Source organism: Pimephales promelas, chromosome 18 (genome assembly GCF_988280905.1).
Source record: "Pimephales promelas chromosome 18, fPimPro1.hap1.1, whole genome shotgun sequence".
NCBI classification, from domain to species: Eukaryota; Metazoa; Chordata; class Actinopteri; order Cypriniformes; family Leuciscidae; genus Pimephales; species Pimephales promelas.
Window position 1 is genome coordinate 11,133,452 of NC_142786.1, and position 20,484 is coordinate 11,153,935.

Sequence of the window (20,484 nt, forward strand, 5' to 3'; positions counted from 1 at the left end):
TAAGCTAGCAGTGCTGGCAAGACTTTCACAAGCATGTCGGTGTTAATAAGTCACCTTTTGGCCAAGATCAGTTGGTAGTTTCTCTTGTGATGATGCCTGACAGGACAAAAAAGAGAGATATTTCTATCCCAGCCAAACTTCATTTAATTGACATTTCTAGTGTGAATACAATAGCTCAGAGAAACAAACAATCCAAAGATCTCTCTCTCAAATCCATGAGTTATTTAAAATGATCGATCCAAGCACAATTATCTCAGCCTGTTCTAAACATCTCAAATCAGGTCTTCTCACTGAAGAGCATGCGAGACGTTTTCTTTCACCCCTGAAAGTATCAGAGCTTTAAACGCTGTAAACGAAGCACCTGTTTGTGAACCCCGCTAGCAGTGCAATCAGCACACTGGCGGAAGAGGTATTCCACTGATTAACAAATGCAACAAGAACCGTATTTTGAAGCCTGTCGACTTTGCTCCTCTGAGCATTCAAGGAGATGACTGTGAATATGAAGTTAATGGAATTTAAAGCCACACATTAACTACTAATCAGCACAGCCGGTAATAGATTTCAAATAAGTGAAGCGATGGAGCAGAGTAAGCGTGTGTGTGTGTGTGTGTGTGTGTGTGTGTGTGTGTGTGTGTGTGTTTTATATCAGGTGGTGCTATATTGGATTGACTCCACTAGTTATGGTGGTTGTATTTAATTATAAAGCCTATATAGTATCTGTTAAAATGTCTAAAAACATAAAAAAGAAAAACTTTTGAAAGAAGTCTCTTATGCTCACCAAGGTTGAGTCAAACAGGGGGAAACTGATATTTTGCTTAAATATTCTAATTGAAAACAAAAACATTTTTTTTTTCTCAAAAAAAAAAAAATGTCAAACAAATGTGAGTGGTGCTTGCCTGTGCAAAGCTTGCTGTCATGCCAGGGTGTTGCTAAGATGTTGTCTGTTGCTATGCAGTTACTAGGGTGTTATGGTTGGTTGCCAGTGTGTTTCTGTTAGCCCACTGCTATGCAGTTGCTAAGTTGTTCTGGGGGTGTTTCCCAAAAGCATATGGTCGCAGGTTCCACTGTTACATAGTTCAACAATCTGGCGTTTCCTGAAATCATAGTTCCAACGAATATTTGCAAACAGGATTGCAAACTTACGTGGTTGGAACTGTACACACTCTCAAGCTGTGGTTAGAAGCACAGTTTCTTGTTAAATGGCATGTGGACTTAAATAGATTATGCTCTTGTGCACAATAACCAACCTAACATCCAGGATCATTACAGTGATACTAAATGTTGCTAGTGTGTTCTGATTGGTTGCTAGAGTGTTGCTATGTGGTTGCTATGGTGTTCAGAGTAGATGTTAGTCCATTGCTTTACACTTGCTAAGTTTTCACTGGTTGCCAGAGTGTTGCTATGTGGTTGTTAAGGTGTTCAGAGGGTATTAGAAGTGGTTGTCAATGTTTTGCTAAGGCTTTTAGATAAGCAGTTGCTACTGTGTTCAAGGGTGCTTAGAATTGAGGCTCAAATGTTCAATTTAGGCTTCATCAGACCCCAGAATCTGGTCTGGTTCTTTGAATCTCTAAAGCCTTTCACATGCCCATAGACAAGCTCCAGTCTTGATGTGATATAAGTTTTTATTAATGAAGGTTTTTTTCTTTGCACATATCCATAAGCTGGAGTTATGAAGAATGTTCTTTCTCTTATACAGTTTCATGTTCTTCAGGGTATATTCAGTGCTTTAAAAATGTTATTATATCCATGCCCCCCACCCCCCTCCTCCCTCCAAGTGTCTTGAATCCTAGTGTTTCCTTGCTAATGCAATGGGGATACTCCTATAAACAGGCATAATTCTAAATAATTCTATGAAACATATGAAAAAGTCATGTTATTTGTACATGTTGAACAATTAATTGTATTGGGTTGAATAATTGAACTATTATGTTGATCAGAAATTTTTGGAAGAAGGATTGTTATGTGACTGTGTGTGTGCATGTTTATTATAGCTACCTGCTTCCCATCCATGGCTGACTTCATCTCCTTGAAGGTGGTTTGAAATTCTCCTATGAAGTCATGTTTGCCATTAGAATCCCAGTCCCATACTGTACACTAAAACAAGAAAAAAGGCATAAAAAAAAATCACATAGAATTGACACTTTACATCATGTTTTTGATAAACATGATGTTTATGATACAGCTGAGCTGAATTGATTTCAATATAACTGCTTTTTGAAATACAGAAACCACCATTATCCTACATTTATAAGATGCTGATCCACAAGATTGGGGTAAATAAATATATGAATAATTTGAATTTTGTGCATGAACGTGTGCAACGTCAGTCCCTAGAGAACTGTGATAAATATCCTGTGTTGAGTAGTTTCCTATAACAGTACTAAAGGTCACAAATGCACACATGAGCACGCACGTACTGTATGCACACACACGCACACACGCACAAAAACGTATGCAATATTCTTCTTATGATGCACCTGCAGTATTGAAAATTTAAATAATGTATTAGCCCTATACGTTTGTGCTTATTCTTCTTATCCAACTGGCATTTTTTTCTTGTTTAAAGCTAAATGTAGTGAGATTGATAGAAGGGGAAAACATACCTTGCCAATTGGATAAGAACATTTTTTATTATAACTAATAATTATTAAGTCTTACTATCCAATATTTTTATTTATAGATATTTTATTGAAAAAAATACTGGGGTGGAAATTGTTGTGTAGTGTCTGAGAATAAAATATTAGACATTATGGGGATATGGAAAGTCATCAGATGCACAAGAGTTAAATTATATCTGAAGATCTAATCTATTAAGATTGTGAAGGAATAAAAGTAAAGCACAGTTCAGATAAACAATACAAACTATGAGAATTTCAGCTTCTAACCCCCACAAACCTTCTCATATGCATTAATTTGCAAACATTTGTTTTATTTCTAAAGTTGCTTCAAGGAGAAAAAATAGTAGTGTATCAGAAATGATAGATTGTAGTGAGTGTAAAAAAAAAATGCACACAAAGTAAACAGTGTGTCCACGAATTAAACGCTGAGATAATTAATAACATCACAAAAGCAGCCAAAATGAAAACAGCATCAGCTTTTCTCGCTATAGTGAGACTGAAATGTCACAGTTAATTTATAAGATATTCTATCTAGTCGATGCTGAACCTGGAACAAGCTGAAGACTCAAGTTTCGAGATTTATAAAAAAGATTGCGAAAGTGTACAGACAGATGTACTGAAAACTGCAACACGTCATCTTGTTATCATAAGACTTCTTGAATTTTAATATTCTTTGCCATGTTGTTGGTTTAAATATACAGCATAACAGCCATGCCTGTACGCTGTGTATATGTGTCATTGTGAGTGTTTGTGTGTGGCAGAAAGACAGCCCACTGTAGCATTGCTGTTAATGAATCATTGATGCCGGGACATAAGCGGGTGGTAATCAAAATTTGAAGGCCATTTAAAATATTAATACAGAGATGCTGTGGTTGACTTTTCAGCTGAAGAAGCGAGAACCAGCAATAATTCAATATTCAAAACTCATACCTGCACCTCTTCTCAATAAAAAGTTTGAAAACATCCCCAAAAGACAGATGAAGCGAGGATATGTTTCATTTACCCTGGGCTCCAGACTAAACTAAACTAAACTAAACTAAACTAAACTAAACTAAACTAACGTCTCAGGTTACGTATGTAACCCTGGTTCCCTGAGAGGGAACGAGAGCTGCATTGTCAAACGCGATGATTACATCGTGAAGCGTCTGTACAATCAGTCCAATGAGAGAGTAGGACGTCAGGTGACGTCATTGACCAGGAAACTATAAAGCACCCTTGAGATCAGACCGCGACAATTCTGTAAAAGGCCTGAAGCAAGTCGATCAGGGCATGCAGGAAGTATGGCAGGCGAACGCAGCTCTCGTTCCCTCTCAGGGAACCAGGGTTACATACGTAACCTGAGACGTTCCCTTTCAAGGGAACTTCGAGCTGCGTTGTCAAACGCGATGGGAACCCCATACCCACTATACCATTAAAGAAATGCCCGTTCTGTGTGAAGTCAAATGCGCACACTAAGAAGCAAGCAGCCTAGCCCCGGGAGTGGAGAGGTCTAGGTCATAAAACCTGACAAATGTATGCGGTGAGGACCACCCTGCCGCATTACAAATGTCATGAAGGGCAACATGACATCATGACTTTTGCGTAAACATATACGCCACTTTCGAGTCTGGTGGCGTGTTATCTCTACGCATTTTGAGCTATCCGCGTGTATGCGTATATGTCTACGCCATTAACGTCCGCGTCATTCCGCGTGTCCGTACACGCAGTCAAATCTCCAGTCATAATGCCATTAACCCCAGTGACGGTTAAGTTTAGGGATGGGGTTGAGGTAAGTCATATCTATTTTTTACCTAGGATGGTAAGGGAACAGTCATAAATGCTATTAACCCCAGTGACGGTTAGGTTTAGGGACGGGGTTGAGGTAAGTTATATATTTATATAACGTTAAGTCAACGGCGTTCATAAACACGCTGAAAGGCGATTATGCGTCTTGATAGCACGCCAAAAATGGAAATACGAATTGGCGTGTCATACACACGCTACTTCATGAGATCAGCCTGTGAAGGGAAACACCCGAAATTAAAGCCTTAGAGGCAGCCATACTCCTTGTAGAATGGGCGCGGACCTCCATAGGTGAGGGACGTCCAACCGCATTATAAGCAATGGAGATAGCCTCAACTATCCACTTGCTCATTACTTGTCTCGATGCCGGGCAACCTTTCTTAGTCGAACCAAAGCAGACAAATAATTGCTCTGACTTACGCCACAGGGCAGCTCTGTGAACGTAGGCATCCAATGCCCGAACTGGACATAACAGATTGAGACTTTCCTGATCTGGGGTATTGAAGGGTGGAGGACAGAAGGCATGCAGCACAATAGGACCCATCACATTAGTAGGGACCTTAGGAATATAACCCGTCCTAGGGTATAGAAATGCTTTAACCATAGGTGCGAATTCCAAACATGAAGGAGCAACCGAAAGAGCTTGCAGATCTCCAATTCTCTTAATAGAAGAAATAGCGAGAAGAAACAAAGCTTTTAAAGTGAGGAATTTCTCTGAAATCTCTTCGATGGGCTCGAAGGGAGCCAAAGCCAGACCCTCGAGTACAATGGCCAGGTCCCAAGCCGGTGCTCTGGAGTGCAAGGCAGGCCTCAGCCTCAATGTTCCACGGAGAAAACGATCGTTATTAGAGGATCTCTCCCCAGAGAAGAAGCCCCCGCAGGGGATCAAAAGGCAGATATAGCCGCAACATACACCTTCAAGGTGGAGGGAGTTAATCCAGCAGAGAAACAGTCTTGCAGGAAATCGAGAACTGTACCAACCGGGCAGTCAACAGGATTAAAAGCACGTTCTCTGCACCATGTAGAGAACAATTTCCATTTGAAATAATAAAGTTTTCTCGTGGAGGGAGCTCTGGATTGAAGAATGGTCTCCACGACCTCAGTCGAGAGACCAGCATTTATGAACTGGGCCCCCTCAGAGGCCAAGTCCATAGTTTCCACAACTCGGGTCAAGGGTGAAATATTGTGCCCCCCGCCTGTGAAAGCAGGTCCCTCCTGACCGGAATCTCCATCGGAGAGCCGTCCAAGAGGGACACTAGGTCCGCAAACCATATTCTGGTCGGCCAGTGCGGGGCTACTAACAACAGATGAGCCCCTTCCTGGCGAACTCTTTGCAGAACTCCTGGGAGCATTGATATCGGGGGAAATGCATACAGGTGTAGCCTCGGCCACACCTGCACCATCGCATCCAGTCCGAGAGGAGCTGACTGCGTGAGAGAAAACCAAAACCGACAGTGAGTAGTCTCCTGAGTTGCAAATAGATCGACCTGAGCCTGACCAAAGTTCTCCCATAGGACCTCCACCACCTCGGGGTGGAGTCTCCACTCCCCAGGCCTCAGCCCCCGCCTCGACAGAATATCGGCCCCCACATTCAGATACCCTGGAATATATATTGCCCTCAGTGACAACAATTTCCCCTGGGTCCATAGGAGGATCTGCAGAGCCAACTTGTATAAAGCTCTGGACCTCAGACCCCCCTGATGGTTGATGTAGGAGACCACCGTAGTGTTGTCCGTGCGGACAAGCACATGATGGCCCCTCAGGTCTGGCAAGAAGTATTTGAGAGCCCGAAATACTGCCATCATTTCTAGTCGGTTTATATGCCAAGACTGCTGATGGTCCTGCCATAGACCTGTCGCCGAGCGACCACTCATGACCGCCCCCCAGCCTGTCAGGGAAGCATCCGTCGATAACGTGACGCGTCGACAAGGAACCCCCAAAACTGGGCCCTGGGCGAGGAACCAAGGTTTCTTCCACATGACCAAGGCCCGTAAGCATTGCCGCGTGACCTTGATCATACGAAACGGATTTCCCCTCGGAGAAAACCCCTTGGTTCTGAGACACCACTGCAAGGGTCTCATGTACAGAAGGCCAAAAGTAATCACGTTGGACGCCGCTGCTATGAGCCCCAACAGTTTCTGAAATTGTTTCACAGTGAGTGACCGGCCTAATTTCACATTCTTTATGGCTGTAAGGATCGCAGTTATACGTGCTGAAGACAATCTTACTTGCATCATTGTTGAATCCCACACTACCTCCAGATAAGTGGTCCTCTGTGCTGGAAGGAGCACACTTTTCTTGGTATTTAGCCGTAACCCCAACCTTTTCATGTGTGACAGAACAACATCTCGATGTTGAACCGCCAACTGCTCTGACTGAGCTAGGATCAACCAATCGTCGATATAATTTAATACGCGAATGCCCTGGGATCTGAAAGGAGCCAGTGCTGCATCCACGCATTTCGTAAAAGTACGGGGTGATAGACCTAGGCTGAACGGAAGGACCCGATACTGGTAAGCTTCGCCCCCGCAAGCAAACCTCAGGAACCTCCTGTGATGAGGATGGATGGATATGTAAAAAAATAAGCGTCCTTTAAGTCTATTGTGACAAACCAGTCCTCGGACTGAATCTGTGACACGATCTGTTTGAGTGTAAGCATCCTGAACTTGAGCTTTTGAACTCTGCTGTTTAGCTGACACAGATCAAGAATAGGACATAACCCACCATCTTTCTTGGGAACGATGAAGTATCGGCTGTAAAACCCTGACTCTCTGCTGGTAGGAGGAACCCTTTCTATAGCCCCTTTTTGCAAAAGCGTCATTACTTCCTGTTCCATAACCCGAGCCTGCTCGGGGACCACCACTGTGGGAAGGACACCTAAAAATCTGGGTGGACGAGAACCGAACTGAATTCTGTATCCCTTTTCTATCACATGCAGGACCCATTGAGAAATATCTGGCAGTAGTTTCCACGGTGGCATGAATTCCACTAAGGGGACCAGTCTCTCGAGACTGGCCTCGGGATTTTGTTGAACGGACACTTCGGTGCCCTGAAACGGCGAACCAACAGGGAACAACCGGACTGACCGTTCTACGACCCTCCTCGGAGGACCGTACGGGGACGCTGACACGTCGGTACCCTGAAACGGCAAACCGACAGGGAACAACCGATGTGGCAGCGCTGCGATACTCTTCGGAGCATCGCCCCCCAGAGGGCGCCGAGGAGGAATGATTCCTCGAAACCATCCCTCCCCAGAGGGGACCACCCTCAGAAGTCTGACCCCCTGCGAGTCAGGACTTCTTCTTATTCCAGGCCTTTTTAGAGATGACAGTCCTCAGATCTTGCCTACCCCTAACTGACCTGGATTGTGACCGCCACTGAGGCTCCGAAGATTGTGGAGGAGCCTGGGCGGCCACGCTTTGCCTTTGGCGTGCTCTGTGTGAGGAGCTAGTACTCGGCTGAGGCTGCTCAGATTTAATAAAAGTTCTACGACCAGCAGCCTCGGGAACATCAAAACGGCGAGGAAGGATTTTCTGAAACGCAGCTGACTGCTTTTTTGTTTCTTGAAATCGATCGATGACACAATTAATAGCGTCGCCGAACAGACTTGATGGTGACATCGGTGCATCTAGCAGAACAGGTCCATCTTTTTCTATAATTTCAGATAAATTCAACCATAGGTGGCGCTCCGTGGCCACCAGGGCTGCCATAGACCGGCCCACTGATTTGGCCGTCTCCTTAGTGGCACGGAGCGCTAGATCTGTCGCGCGAGCGCTCACCTCTTCGCGTTCATCAATTTCCCTAAGCAGATCAGCCTGGTATGCCTGCATTATTGTCATTGTGTGCAATCATGACGCAGCTTTACCCGCTGCCGAGTATGCTTTACCCACCAGAGAGGATGTGGATTTTAATGGTCTGGTGGGTAACGTCGGGGCTTTTAATGATGACGATGACTCGGGGGAGAGATAGCTCGCAAGCGTCTCTTTAGCCCGAGGCATCGCCGCATAACCGTGATCAGCAGCACCTATTATGCTACTATAATTAGATGTCTGCGGGTTAAACACTCTGGATGAAACAGGTTTATTCCACGATCTCGCCACCTCAGTGTGGAGATCGGGACAGAATGGTAAACCCCGACGTGGAGGCAGTGTTTTAGATAACAAAAATCTCTCATCAAGTATACTTTTCTTTGAAACACTTTCACTTTCATCAGCTGGCCAGTCAATATTTAATCTAGCTACAGCTCGTGACAAAACCTCCAAAAGCTCCTCATCACCGGAGGTATGAGCTGGCGAAACATCACAATCCTCCGCGTCAATGCTGACGACATCCAATTCCTCGGAACTGGACAGCGTCAGCATTGGTGCCTCAGCCCTGGAAGGAGAATCCGCAGAGCGGCTCCTCCCTGGGCAGAGGCACTAGATCCAGGAGGTAGAGGCTGAGATAGGGTGGGACCAGTCTCAAACCCCGCTACCAGATCCATTTGCGATCCCCAAGATGCAAGTCGACGCTGTACCTCGGCGACAGCGGGACCCGCGCCTCGGGGAACGCGAACCGAACCATCCTTCTCAAAGAACGCCCGGCGGGAGCGGAGCGTTCTCATCGAAAGCTTCACACAATGCTCGCAGTCAGCTCCCTCGAGAACTGACTGGGCATGCTCCACTCCCAAACAAGCCACACAAAGCTGATGTGTGTCCCCACCCGTGATGAAACGAGGGCAAGGAACAACACAACGCTTAAACTCTTGATTCGCCAATGTATATGTGTGCAATATAGTGTGCTTGACAAACAACAATAAATAGACAGAGAGCAGAGTACAGAGATCGCTTGCTGAAGGCAACAGAACCTGTTGCGGTCTGATCTCAAGAGTGCTTTATAATTTCCTGGTCAATGACGCCATCTGACGTCTTACTCTCTCATTGGACTGATTGTACAGACGCTTCACGACGCAATCACGCAGAGCGTTCCCATTACGTTTGACAACGCAGCTTGAAGTTCCCTTGAAAGGGAAACTAAACTAAACTAAACTAAAGTTTAAGTTTCCAGTGAGGAAAAAGTATACTGTACAGACTGGATTTTAAATTATTATTGAAAAATGTTGTTGCTTTTGGGCCGTTACATCAATATTTGTCAAAGACTTAATAAAGTGCTTAATGATAAATGTGTCAAAATCTGCACAAAAAAGGACCAACAGCAGAGTGATTGTGAGCTTGTTTCAACATAACATGACACATTATATAAACTTTATTACAGGCTCTAGGCCCAACAACAGTACATACACCACACAAAAAATAAGGAAGAAAAAAAAATTACATAAACATATACAATACAACCTTTTTTCACAAAGATCTTAAAAGGCACTCATACCAATGCTTCCATAGGTGTGATTGGTATCGGACCGAGCTACACCTGGGACTTGTGAGCCTTACTATAATATAGTTTCGTGAATCATCTGTTTTATTTTATTTTATATCAATCTGTTTTATTTTATTTTCTATCAAAATTTTTGTATATTGTAAAGCGCCTTGTGACTAAGTCTGTGAAAGGCGCTGTATAAATAAATTTTACTCATCAAGTCGACCCATAAACTTAAACATTAGGTTCCTCAAGAGGGCCTGTAAACAGCTTACCCTCGAGTCACAAAAAAGCTTACTTGCACTGCTGCTCCTGGGCTTCTTCAGCAATATCCTCAGACAATCATTATATGCTACCTGCAGTTTGCGCATGGTCTCCTTTCTGTAGTTGACCCATAGTGGGGCTACATACATAGGGGTACAGTAAGCGCGAAACAAGTGCACTTTCACATCATCAGAGCAGTATTGAAATTTCCTAACTAACATGTTCGCTTGCACATACAACATTCATCTTTGCCTATTCATGTCAGCATCATCTTCCATCTTGTCAGTAATGATATGCCCAAGATATTTTGTACAGTTAGATACACAGATTCAGTTCCCAGACAGGTAAAACATAGGAAAGTGCAGCTTCTGATCTTCCTTAGTCCTACAAATGAAAACAACACTCTTCTTTGCATTGTACTGTATATCAAACTCAACCCCATACTTGGAGCATATGTCCAACAACTGCTGGAACCCAACAGTACTGGGGGACATAACAACTAGATCATCAGCGTACATCAGGTGGTTTAAAAGAGTGTTCCCTATTACACATCCCGTCTTACATATCCCCAACTGCTTTGAGAGGTTATCCATATATAAGTTAAACAGTGCCGGAGACAATAGCCCCCCCGCCGTACTCCATTACTTACATTGAATGGTGACGATAAGCTATTTACCCATTTAACCTGCATGCTTTGTTTTGCATACCAGTAAGCCAGTATACGTATGATGCATCCTGGCACACCCCTAAGCATAAGTTTAGTGGAAAGCTTCTGATTATTTACTCTGTCAAATGCCTTGGACGCATCAATAAACCCAATAAACATTGTAGAGCCCTGCCTTCTATAAGATTCAACAGCTTCTTTCAATGCATAGATACATTGATCAGTACTGTGTTGAGACTTAAAGCCAAATTGATTTTCCGTGGTGTAAATGAGCCCACTAATTCTATCTAGTTGCATCTTTTCAAACACCTTTGAAAGAATGCTAGCTAGAGCGATGGGTCTATAGTTATCCAAACTCCCTATTTTCCCCGCCTTGTTCTTAATGACGGGCACTAATGTGACGGTCAACATGGTGTCTGGCAGTACAGTACACCATGAGTCAGCAGCCCTGTCAGGCAAATAGATAGAAGGGCCGTCACTCTGGGGCTGGCTAACTTGGGATTCTCCGCAGTGATGTTATCTTTCCCACTAGCTTTGTTATAAGCTAATTGCTCTATAGCATTATAAACCTCATTGGGAGTAAAGTGGATAACATCCTCCTTCAACTCTCCAACACAATAGGGCTTACTTTTAATGCAATTGAACAGAGTTGCATTGTGCTGCCTCCACAGATCTGCTATATTTTCTGCACCAGATACCCCTTCAATATGGCAAGGCAATTCTCTTGGCCCTATTTGTAACTTTCACCTCCTTCCAGAACTCAGTGACATTGTTGCCAATCAAATTTCCAGCCATAGAGTGAGCTCTTAAGGATTCCTCATGCTTTCCAACAAAGCGCACTGCATATTTATATCTAGCCCTGGTTAGTTTTTTGTGTTCTAACTCTAACATCTATAGCCCTCACTATACCATTGTACATTTCACATAAGTCATTACAGTGAGTGACATCATCACAATTAATATTTGAACATAAAATAGCACCCATGGGTAGCTGTACTTCCCTTAGAAGAGCATCCGACCTCCCGCAATAGTACAATACATCCTCTCTACTTAGTTTATCCGAATCCACTTTGACCATATCGGCCCCCTCTTCTGTCAAACTAATATGGTCAGGTAAGTTATCTACATTTATAATCATAGAGACAGGTAGATTATATGTTGTAGTCAAGTCATACAGAATTTCAACTTTTTCCAGACTTTCATGAGCATCGGCTGTACAGATTACATGATCCAGCCAAGATGTCGTGTTCCATGCTTCACTAACATAAGTATAACTACCGGCAGGTAGGAATTTCATACTGGAAAGGACCAGTTTACTATCCTGATAAAACTGTAACAAGTGCTGACCAAAGCAAGATTTATCATCAGAAATGTCTGCTTTCAAATCACCCATCACAAATATATTTGCATATGTACACTCCTTAATATAATAGTTCAAAAAGGCCGTATAAACATTTAAAATAATAAAAACATTCATAGAATGCACAACTTTAATTGCAATGCACCAGTCCACCTCTAATCTGATAATACTGATCATTGGATCCTATTTCTTGTGCCACAAAATGGCCACACCTCCAGATATTCTACCACGCAACAATTGGCTTTATGCCCAGCTTCACTACTTCCTGAACTTCAGCCAGCTCCTTGTTTCCTGTCTGCCATTATTGGCCAAATTGATTAATTCAGGTGTGTCTAATTATTGTTGCCATGACTACTGAGGTCAGGTACACCTGAATTAATCAATTTGACCAATAATGGCAGACAGGAAACAAGGAGCTGGCTGAAGTTCAGGAAGTAGTGCAGCTGGGCATAAAGCCCATTTGGTTCTTAAATCTGTTGTAGATTCTCCTGCTTCATGAAAATCACTGTGGACAGAGTTGAGTTTCTCAAGATCCTGTTTGGCTAAAAATGTCTCTTGCAGGCAGATAATGTCTGTGGTCTCCAGTAACTGATCAACCACAATTCGATTTGCTCTATCTCCGGCACTCTGCCCTAGAAGCAAACCTCATGAATTGTATGTCACCACTCTGAGGTCCATCCCTGTTTCTAGTACTAGACATCAGGTCCCTCAGATCCCATTCCAGACACGTTCAACACTGATATTGGCACAGCTAGGTTTACGTGCCTCATAGAATCACCGCACGAAGGTACCTTCCGACCACAGCTCTGGATTATATATTTCATCCACTTCTTTACACTCTGCGGTTATTTTAAAAGAACTGAACCGACTTTGCACAGATTCTATCTTCTGGCAGGTAACATTACGCCCAAGTTTATTTTCCATATATTTAGTCAAAGTCTCAGAGTCCAAATCAGGTGACAATTTTGTTGCAAATACACTCACCATTTTGGATTTTATGACTTGGATGTCTCCACCCGTTCCAGTTCCGACAATGCCATCAGTTTTCTTCCCTTTATAAGGATTCAGGCGAAGTTTGGGCTTTACTGAAGCATGGACCTGTTTCCTGCGGTTGTTGTTCCTCTTGCCCTGGACCAAGTTCCAGGGTGGAGTAGCTACCATGTCACTCCACTTCACATGAGAGTCTTCTTTTGCAACACTAGTTAGCCTACCCAGGCCTACAGCAGCATTCTCGACCTGGCTTGGATCTCCTTCGCTGGTCTGACCCTCCATATCATCTAGGGTCTTCTCCCAGGCTTGAGGAGTGGTCACTCTCTGAGTCATTGCCTGTTTGTTTGTGTAGCGCCCCCTATGCTCTGAGTGTAACCCAAGTGACGCTTCGGATTCTTTAAATGTGTCTCTCGACTTGCAACTATGCAATATTGTTATTCTTTCCCTTCCTTGAGATCTAATATCTCAATTAACTGTCTACTAATTAACTGCAAGCAACACCATTTGGTAAGTATAAACAAATAATAACATTTATTCACACACAATAAAATAAATATAAACAAACAAAAAACCCCTTGTATTGAGTCTAAATAAACCAATAAACTTCAAATGTAAATCAACCCTTGTCTCTTATTTTCTCTTTCACAAAAATAAACTCAATTCACTTTCACTCTGTGACTTTAAGATAAACTAACTCACTTTAACTTATTTCACTAGAATAAAAACAAAGTTAGGAATAACCTTTTCAATTATATCACATAAATCTCAAATAACGCTTTTGAACACTTTTGTTATCTTTTGTGAAATGTAAACACTGTACCGTACCTTTTCAGTGATCACTCGTTTATGCGCGCGCACACTCACACACACACAATGGGCTCTATGCACGGCGGTATTTCCGGTGAAGCATTAGGGATGCTCGATAACTTCCGCCGATCGTAGAGTCCAATGCAATACCGAGAATTTATATTGAATTTTATACTCCATGGTTATACTAACGAAACGTTAGTCACAAAAACAGATAAAACAGACACCCCTCATTGTGTTTATGCTTCTTTTAAAAATTATATTAAGTAAACATAACTATATATAAAATTACATCTAAACGTATGTACGTTTCGTTTCAATGACGAGAGGACAGTAAATTTTGAAGACTCTGCCATAATCCCGTTTTCCTCGGTTCTCCTCCGCTTAAATCCCCACAACCGGAAATGGACGAGCATCCTTGCTTCAAATGCGGAACTTATGCGTGCATATAGCCCATTGTAAAAGTTACCACCCAACCCCCGTTGCAGGCATGTATCCTTGCTAGAGTTCGCTGTGGCCTAGAAACAACAAATGGCCTCTTCACTGTGTCGAGCAAACAAAACAAAACCAGATCACCTGAATTCCTCCGTCAGCAAACGACTCTCAGCAACTCTTCATCCACCACGAGCACCTGCACACACTGGAGTTACTGGACCCATCGGCTCACCATCTTCTTCCCCGACAGCAGCAAACGAACCCCAGAGCTCATCCGATCTAGACCCGCTCTGATCAAAGTCCAGCGAACAGTTGTCCTCTTCGAGGCCAATTTATACTTCTGCGTCGAGGGTACGCCGTAGTGTACGGCGTTGGCTACGCACATAGGCGACGCCGTTGTGAGCATTTATACTTCTGCGTTCAGGTCTTGGTTGCTCTGCAGTACTGCTCCGAAACGCTAGTTGGCGGCGGAGGGTTTTAATGTTCCACTGTGTTTAGATTCCTCACGGCTAGGTTACTACAAGCAATAGTGACTGAAAGAGAGCTGATCATGTTGGAGTTGGAGCTTATTGAGGTGGAAAAACAGTTCACTTTAGTGAAATTACTAAAACTGAAAGGCAGAAATGAGAGAAGATGTCGGAGGAGATGGTACGTGTGGAAATCATAGACAGTGGTGGAAATGCGTGAGAAGGTACGTGCGGAAATGCGTAGGAGGAAATGTGATGCTACCAAGCCGACCAATCACCGATCTTGCCGTCCGCGTCGTCGTGACGTGTAGTTACATTTTTGAGGAGGTGCGCGTCAGGCGACGGCGAAGGGTACGCGGTATGGGACGCGTCTGTGCATATGCTACGCCGTACCTACTGCGCGCACCCTACACAGAAGTATAAATTGGCCTTCACACGGATACGATAATCAACGCGCAGTCCGCATATAAATGTCCGTGATTCTACCGCGTTTCCGTCAGTGTATTTTTCCACACTATGAAAATAAAGAGCTAGACGAACTCCTGTTTGGAGTAACTCTTTCACAAATATTTCTGTGTTGTAGAAAAGTCCGAACTGAATAAATGCACAAATTAAATACTTAGCACTTAGCACTACAGCACTTAGATTACATTTTTTCTCCTCGCCTTTTACAACACCCGCTTCTCTCTCCTCTCTCTCAGAATCTCTCCCCCTCATCAAACCAAAAAACACCCTCTGAATAAAGAGGGCGGGATAAAACACCCAACATCCAATGAAAATAAAATAATACAATAATGCTAGGCAAAAGCACATTTTCCCCTAGTGCATTACAGACAAACTTTAATCTCCCTCATTATTCTTAAAGCAACACATCCCCGTTATGAACTTATTCAAGTGAAACCCTTTATATCACTTATAAATCCTACAAATGAACTTCTCTTAATGACTGATACTATTGTTTAATCAATAATTCCCTACTTACTCAGAACTATTTCTGTAATAATCTCAGAAATAAGATATTAATAACCTTATAAGGATTAATAAACCACCTGGGTTACACTAGTTTATTAACTGCTCTGTCTTATAAATCTATTGATATAACATGAATAAACCGTAACTGCAGTGGCTTTGTAAGTCAGTGAATCTGAATTCAAAATGTGTTTTCACTGCAGAGGCATTGCTGTCTGTGGTGCGTTGAGTGCAAAGAAGTCATGAATATTAAACAAACCAGTTATTGTTTATTCAGGGACATGTCACTTAAAATAACTGTTTTGCCATCTGTCTGAATACATGTCCTTGACTGTTTAATATCACATACAAATTTTTGGACTCAAATCAACAATGTTTGAGTATTAGATTGACTATTTATTTTAACCAACTTTAAAGGGTTAGTTCACCCAAAAACGAAAATTAAGTCATTAATTACTCACCCCCATGCTGTACCAACCCCGTAAGACCTTCGTTCTTCTTCGGAGCACAAATGAAGATATTTTTATTAAATTTGAGAGCTGAATCACTGCCACATAGGCTCCTAACAGAATGACACTTGACGGCCCAGAAAGTCAATGAAGAAAATGTTTAAATATTCCATGTGACTACAGTGGCTCAACTATAAGTTTATCAAGCGACGAGAATACTTTTTGTGCGAAAAAACAAACAAAAATAACGACTTTATTCGACTATTCCTTTTCTTCCTTGTTGGCCTGAAACGAGACTTCAAGAGATTTCCACGAAGAGAATTGCGATCTCCTTCAACTACTTCAGTTCAGTTCTCGCGCATGCGTCGTGGAAATCTCTTGAAGTCTCGTTTCATGCCAACAAGGAAGAAAAGGAATAGTCGAATAAAGTCGTTATTTTTGTTTGTTTTTTCGCACAAAAAGTATTCTCGTCGCTTGAGCCTATGAGAAAGTGATTCTGCTCTCAAATTTAATAAAAAATATCTTCGTTTGGTGCTCCGAAGACGAACGAAGGTCTTATGGGGTTGGTACAGCATGGGGGTGAGTAATTAATGACTTAATTTTCATTTTTGGGTGAACTAACCCTTTAAGTGAACATGTTGCGCAACTGCCCATTCAGCCACTTGATATAATTACTTTGACTTAATTCAAAGTGAATTGTTTCCAAGCATTTAACGTATTAGTTAATTTGCTGTAAGTGGTGGTTATTTTTTAATGTAAAGCTGAGAACCGCAAGTTAAAGTGCCAACGTGGAGCTGATCAAGCGATTCAGTTCCCAAATTTGAGACATCAGCTCTTAATTTTGCTCTCTCTGTCTTTTTCTTGTCCTGTGTCTTTTACTTTCACTAAAATGTCTCCTCTAGTCTGTGACCATTTTAGAAAGCTAAACAGCTTATTTTGTGCAAAATCTCAGTGTGGTGTGGCAGACTAAACTCCGTTATGAGAATACAAATAGAACTATCTTTAGAGCCAGATTATTACAATACAGTTCTCCTAACCCCACTTCTGCATCGGCATACCAATGAGTATCTTACACCTGCAGTGCTGACTCTGAGGTCTGAATAAGTGTATGTGACAGAGAGAGAAAAAGAGGAGAGAGGGAATGTTCGCTTATTTAGTTATGAAAACTCCCCAGTTTGGAGCATTCATGAGTTGATAAGCAAACAAAACGTATCAGGTATCAGACTGTAACCATAGTTCCCAGAGAAGGAAATAAGACGCTGTGTCGATGCTGATTTGGGAACATCTCTGCATGATTGCATCTGAAGCACATGTGTCAACTGGTTCAATGGAGAGAGGAAACGTCATGGTGCTTTGGGAACATTAATGCCCAAACGTTGTACTTACAAGTGCCTGTCTATGTGAAACTGTGGCACAACTAAGACATAAGCACCAGAGAACCTGGGGCAGCTTTCAAGTCCAGGCTATAGAATCTTACGAATGTGAGTGGGGAAGATCAACCAGCCGCAACTCAAAACTCTTGAAGGGATGCACCTGAAATTGAGGCCTTGTGGGCCGCCATACTTTCTGGTAGAGTTGTGATAGCCAAATGTGAAGGCTAACCAGAGACCTCATGTCACGGAATGAGGACAGAAAAGACACTAGCAAGTAAAACTGGTTTATTGAGTCAATAAACAGGAGGTGGATAGAAAGTCTCAGGAACGGTCTCAGCAGAGTACAGGAAAAGGATAGAAGGTCTCAGGAGAGTAGTGGATGAGACACTGGGAAGACACTGGGAAGCCTCAGTAGTAGCGCAGGCAGGCAGGCAGGCAGGTGGATAACCCGATCCTCCAGTGATGATGGAAGAGAAAAATAATAATATTTAGGAAACGTAGTGAAGTGATCGATGCGGCTGGAACTCTTGGGAGATGACGGCAAACAGGAACAGTGATTATCCAGAACCGGAACAGACGAAACCACAGGAACACGAGGAAGGATCAGACACTGCACAAGTGAACATCTAACAACGATCTGACAAACACAAGACGAAAGACTATGAGCTTAAATAGAAGCTGTTGATCAGTAACAGCTAGCACTGATAAATCTGCGGCTCATCAGCGGCTCCGCCCACACACACCCAAACACACAGTGTGAGAAAGAGTCAGTGATTTCATGAACCGTGACAACTCAGAGATAGCCTTGACTATCAGTTTGCTGAATGTCTGCCTAAAGATCTTTTTTAGGCAATCCAAAACAGACAAACAGCTGATCAGATTTCTTCCACAGGGAAGCTCTGTGGACATATGTGTGATGATAAGAAGGTTCTCTGAGATGTGTGGCTGATGGAAGGAGACACAGGGTCGGCGATAACTGGGGCTCGTGCACTTTTATTTGAACTTCAGACTCTATGCACTCAAAATAGATTCACTCAGAATAGAACAAAAGAAAACAAACATTCACAATAAATCTCTTCCCGCTGGCTACAGCTTCACGTGCTTGGTCTCTGCACACTCTTCCCGCTGGCTACAGCTTCTCGCGTCAGGTACACTCAACGATGCAACGTCTTGCCGGTCCGTGCACGAGCTCCCAGTCTCTCTCTCAACTCATTGTCAGCACGGGGCGCTTATATGTGGTCTCTTCAGGCCAATTACTGAAATCACAGACAAGTGTTCGTCATTTGAACTTGACCCACTCACTCACCGCCTGGCTCCGCCCCCGCTCTGCTTTGGGGTATCGCGTTGCATAATCCACCAGAATTAATGCAAAGCGATGCCCCCGTGCTGATCGCTCTAATGGCCCGATGAGGTCCATACCAATTCTTTCGAAGGGGGCCTCTACTAACGGAAGGGGGCACAACAGTGCTTTTCGGATGGCCGGTGGACTCACCAACTGACATTCACAACAAGACGCACACCACCTGCGCACATTCTCGTGTATGCCCGGCCAGAAAAATCGGGTCATTAGGCGATTTAGTGTAGCTGCTTGCCCCAAATGTCCAGCCATCAGATTACAATGAGCCGCCTGAAAAAGCATTTCCCGGCGGCTCTTTGAAACTAATAATTGAGTTGTATCTTGTTTTGAATGTGGGTCCTGGGTCACCCGATACAACTTATCCTTTATCACAGCAAAATATGGATAGGAAAGCAGCTGGTTTGGATGGACAGGCTGTCCGTCGATCATTTGGACCTGGTTAAACACATTTTGTAGCGTATCGTCTTGAGACTGCTCCAGAGGAAAATCTTTGCGCTCTGAAAAAAAATGGCTTTCAGCTGCGCTCCGTTCCTCCGGAGCAGGACCCGAGGTCCCCGGGACTGCCTCCCCAGCCTGCACCGACGCTCCCCTGTCTTGCTTTTTACACGCCCCAGAAGCACCCTTACATAAATAGGCCAATAATGGTTTAAACCCCAGCCAATTAGTGCCCAAAATCAACGGGTGCTGGAGGTGCTGGGTTTCCCAAGGTGGGGTTTCCCAAGGTGGCGCACGGGTGGTCAAGCTCTGGTCCTGGCCCGTTCCAGTTCTCCATCTCGGAGCAGGTCTCCGTGGGACTCCGCCTCGGGACCTGGGAGCAGGGACAGGACGAGAGAGGGGGAGAGGGAGAGAGAGAGAGATGATGAGGAGGAGGGTTCGCCGACCCCCGGGCACGCCACTATCTGGTCCTCTGCCAACTGGATGGCCTGGTCCAGCGACGTCGGGCGGTGGCACTGGACCCACTGGGCCCAGTCCGACCGACCCGCTGGAGGATGGCGAGCTTCAGATCTTTGTAGACCAGGAGGTTCTGGACTTGCAGTTGTTGAGCGACTATCTGGGCTTCTCCGGATAGCAGAGGGATCAACAACATAGGCCAGTCCGCTGCCGGCCATTTGCAGGCCGCAGCCGATCTCTCGAAGACGTCCAGGAATACCTCCTGGTCATCCCGAGGAGCCATCTTGTGGAGAGGCATGGCTGCGGCCGGCGATGTCGAAGCTCGAACTTCCTGGTCCATCCAGCTCCGGAACTGCTCGCGGTCCTCATGCTGGCCCTGGAGGAGCGCCTCGAACCGTCGCTGTTGCTGCTCCTCCATCTTGAGCAAAACCTCCTGATGTTGTCGGTGGAGGCCCGCGAGCCCATCGATTATGTCCGCAAATGGTGATGACAGGGACGTTCTGGCGGCGGCCTCTCCTTCCATCCCGGGTTTCGGCACCAGTGTGATGAAAAGAAGGTTCTCTGAGATGTGTGGGTGATGGAAGGAGACATGGGGTCGGCGATAACTGGGGCTTGTCCACTGTTATTTGAACTTTAGACTCTCCCCACAGCGCTCTCTGCGCTCAAAATAGATTCACTCAGAATGAGTGAAGCTGGCTACAGC

General features: G+C 44.0%; 1 protein-coding gene across 5 annotated transcripts in view; it reads right to left on the reverse strand.

Annotated features, from left to right (window-relative positions):
- The window catches only part of cpne4b (copine 4b), a 100,588-nt gene that overhangs the window by 39,571 nt on the left and 40,533 nt on the right, over positions 1 to 20,484 (reverse strand). For 4 of the 5 annotated variants that reach the window (XM_039678893.2, XM_089123224.1, XM_089123225.1 and 1 more), the window contains 2 exons: positions 1,996 to 2,094; positions 55 to 96 (listed from right to left, as the gene is read on the reverse strand). In XM_039678893.2, coding sequence (XP_039534827.1) covers positions 55 to 96; positions 1,996 to 2,094 — 141 coding nt within the window. The remainder of the gene's footprint in view (positions 1 to 54; positions 97 to 1,995; positions 2,095 to 20,484) is intronic. The other variant, XM_089123222.1, reaches the window with a different exon arrangement.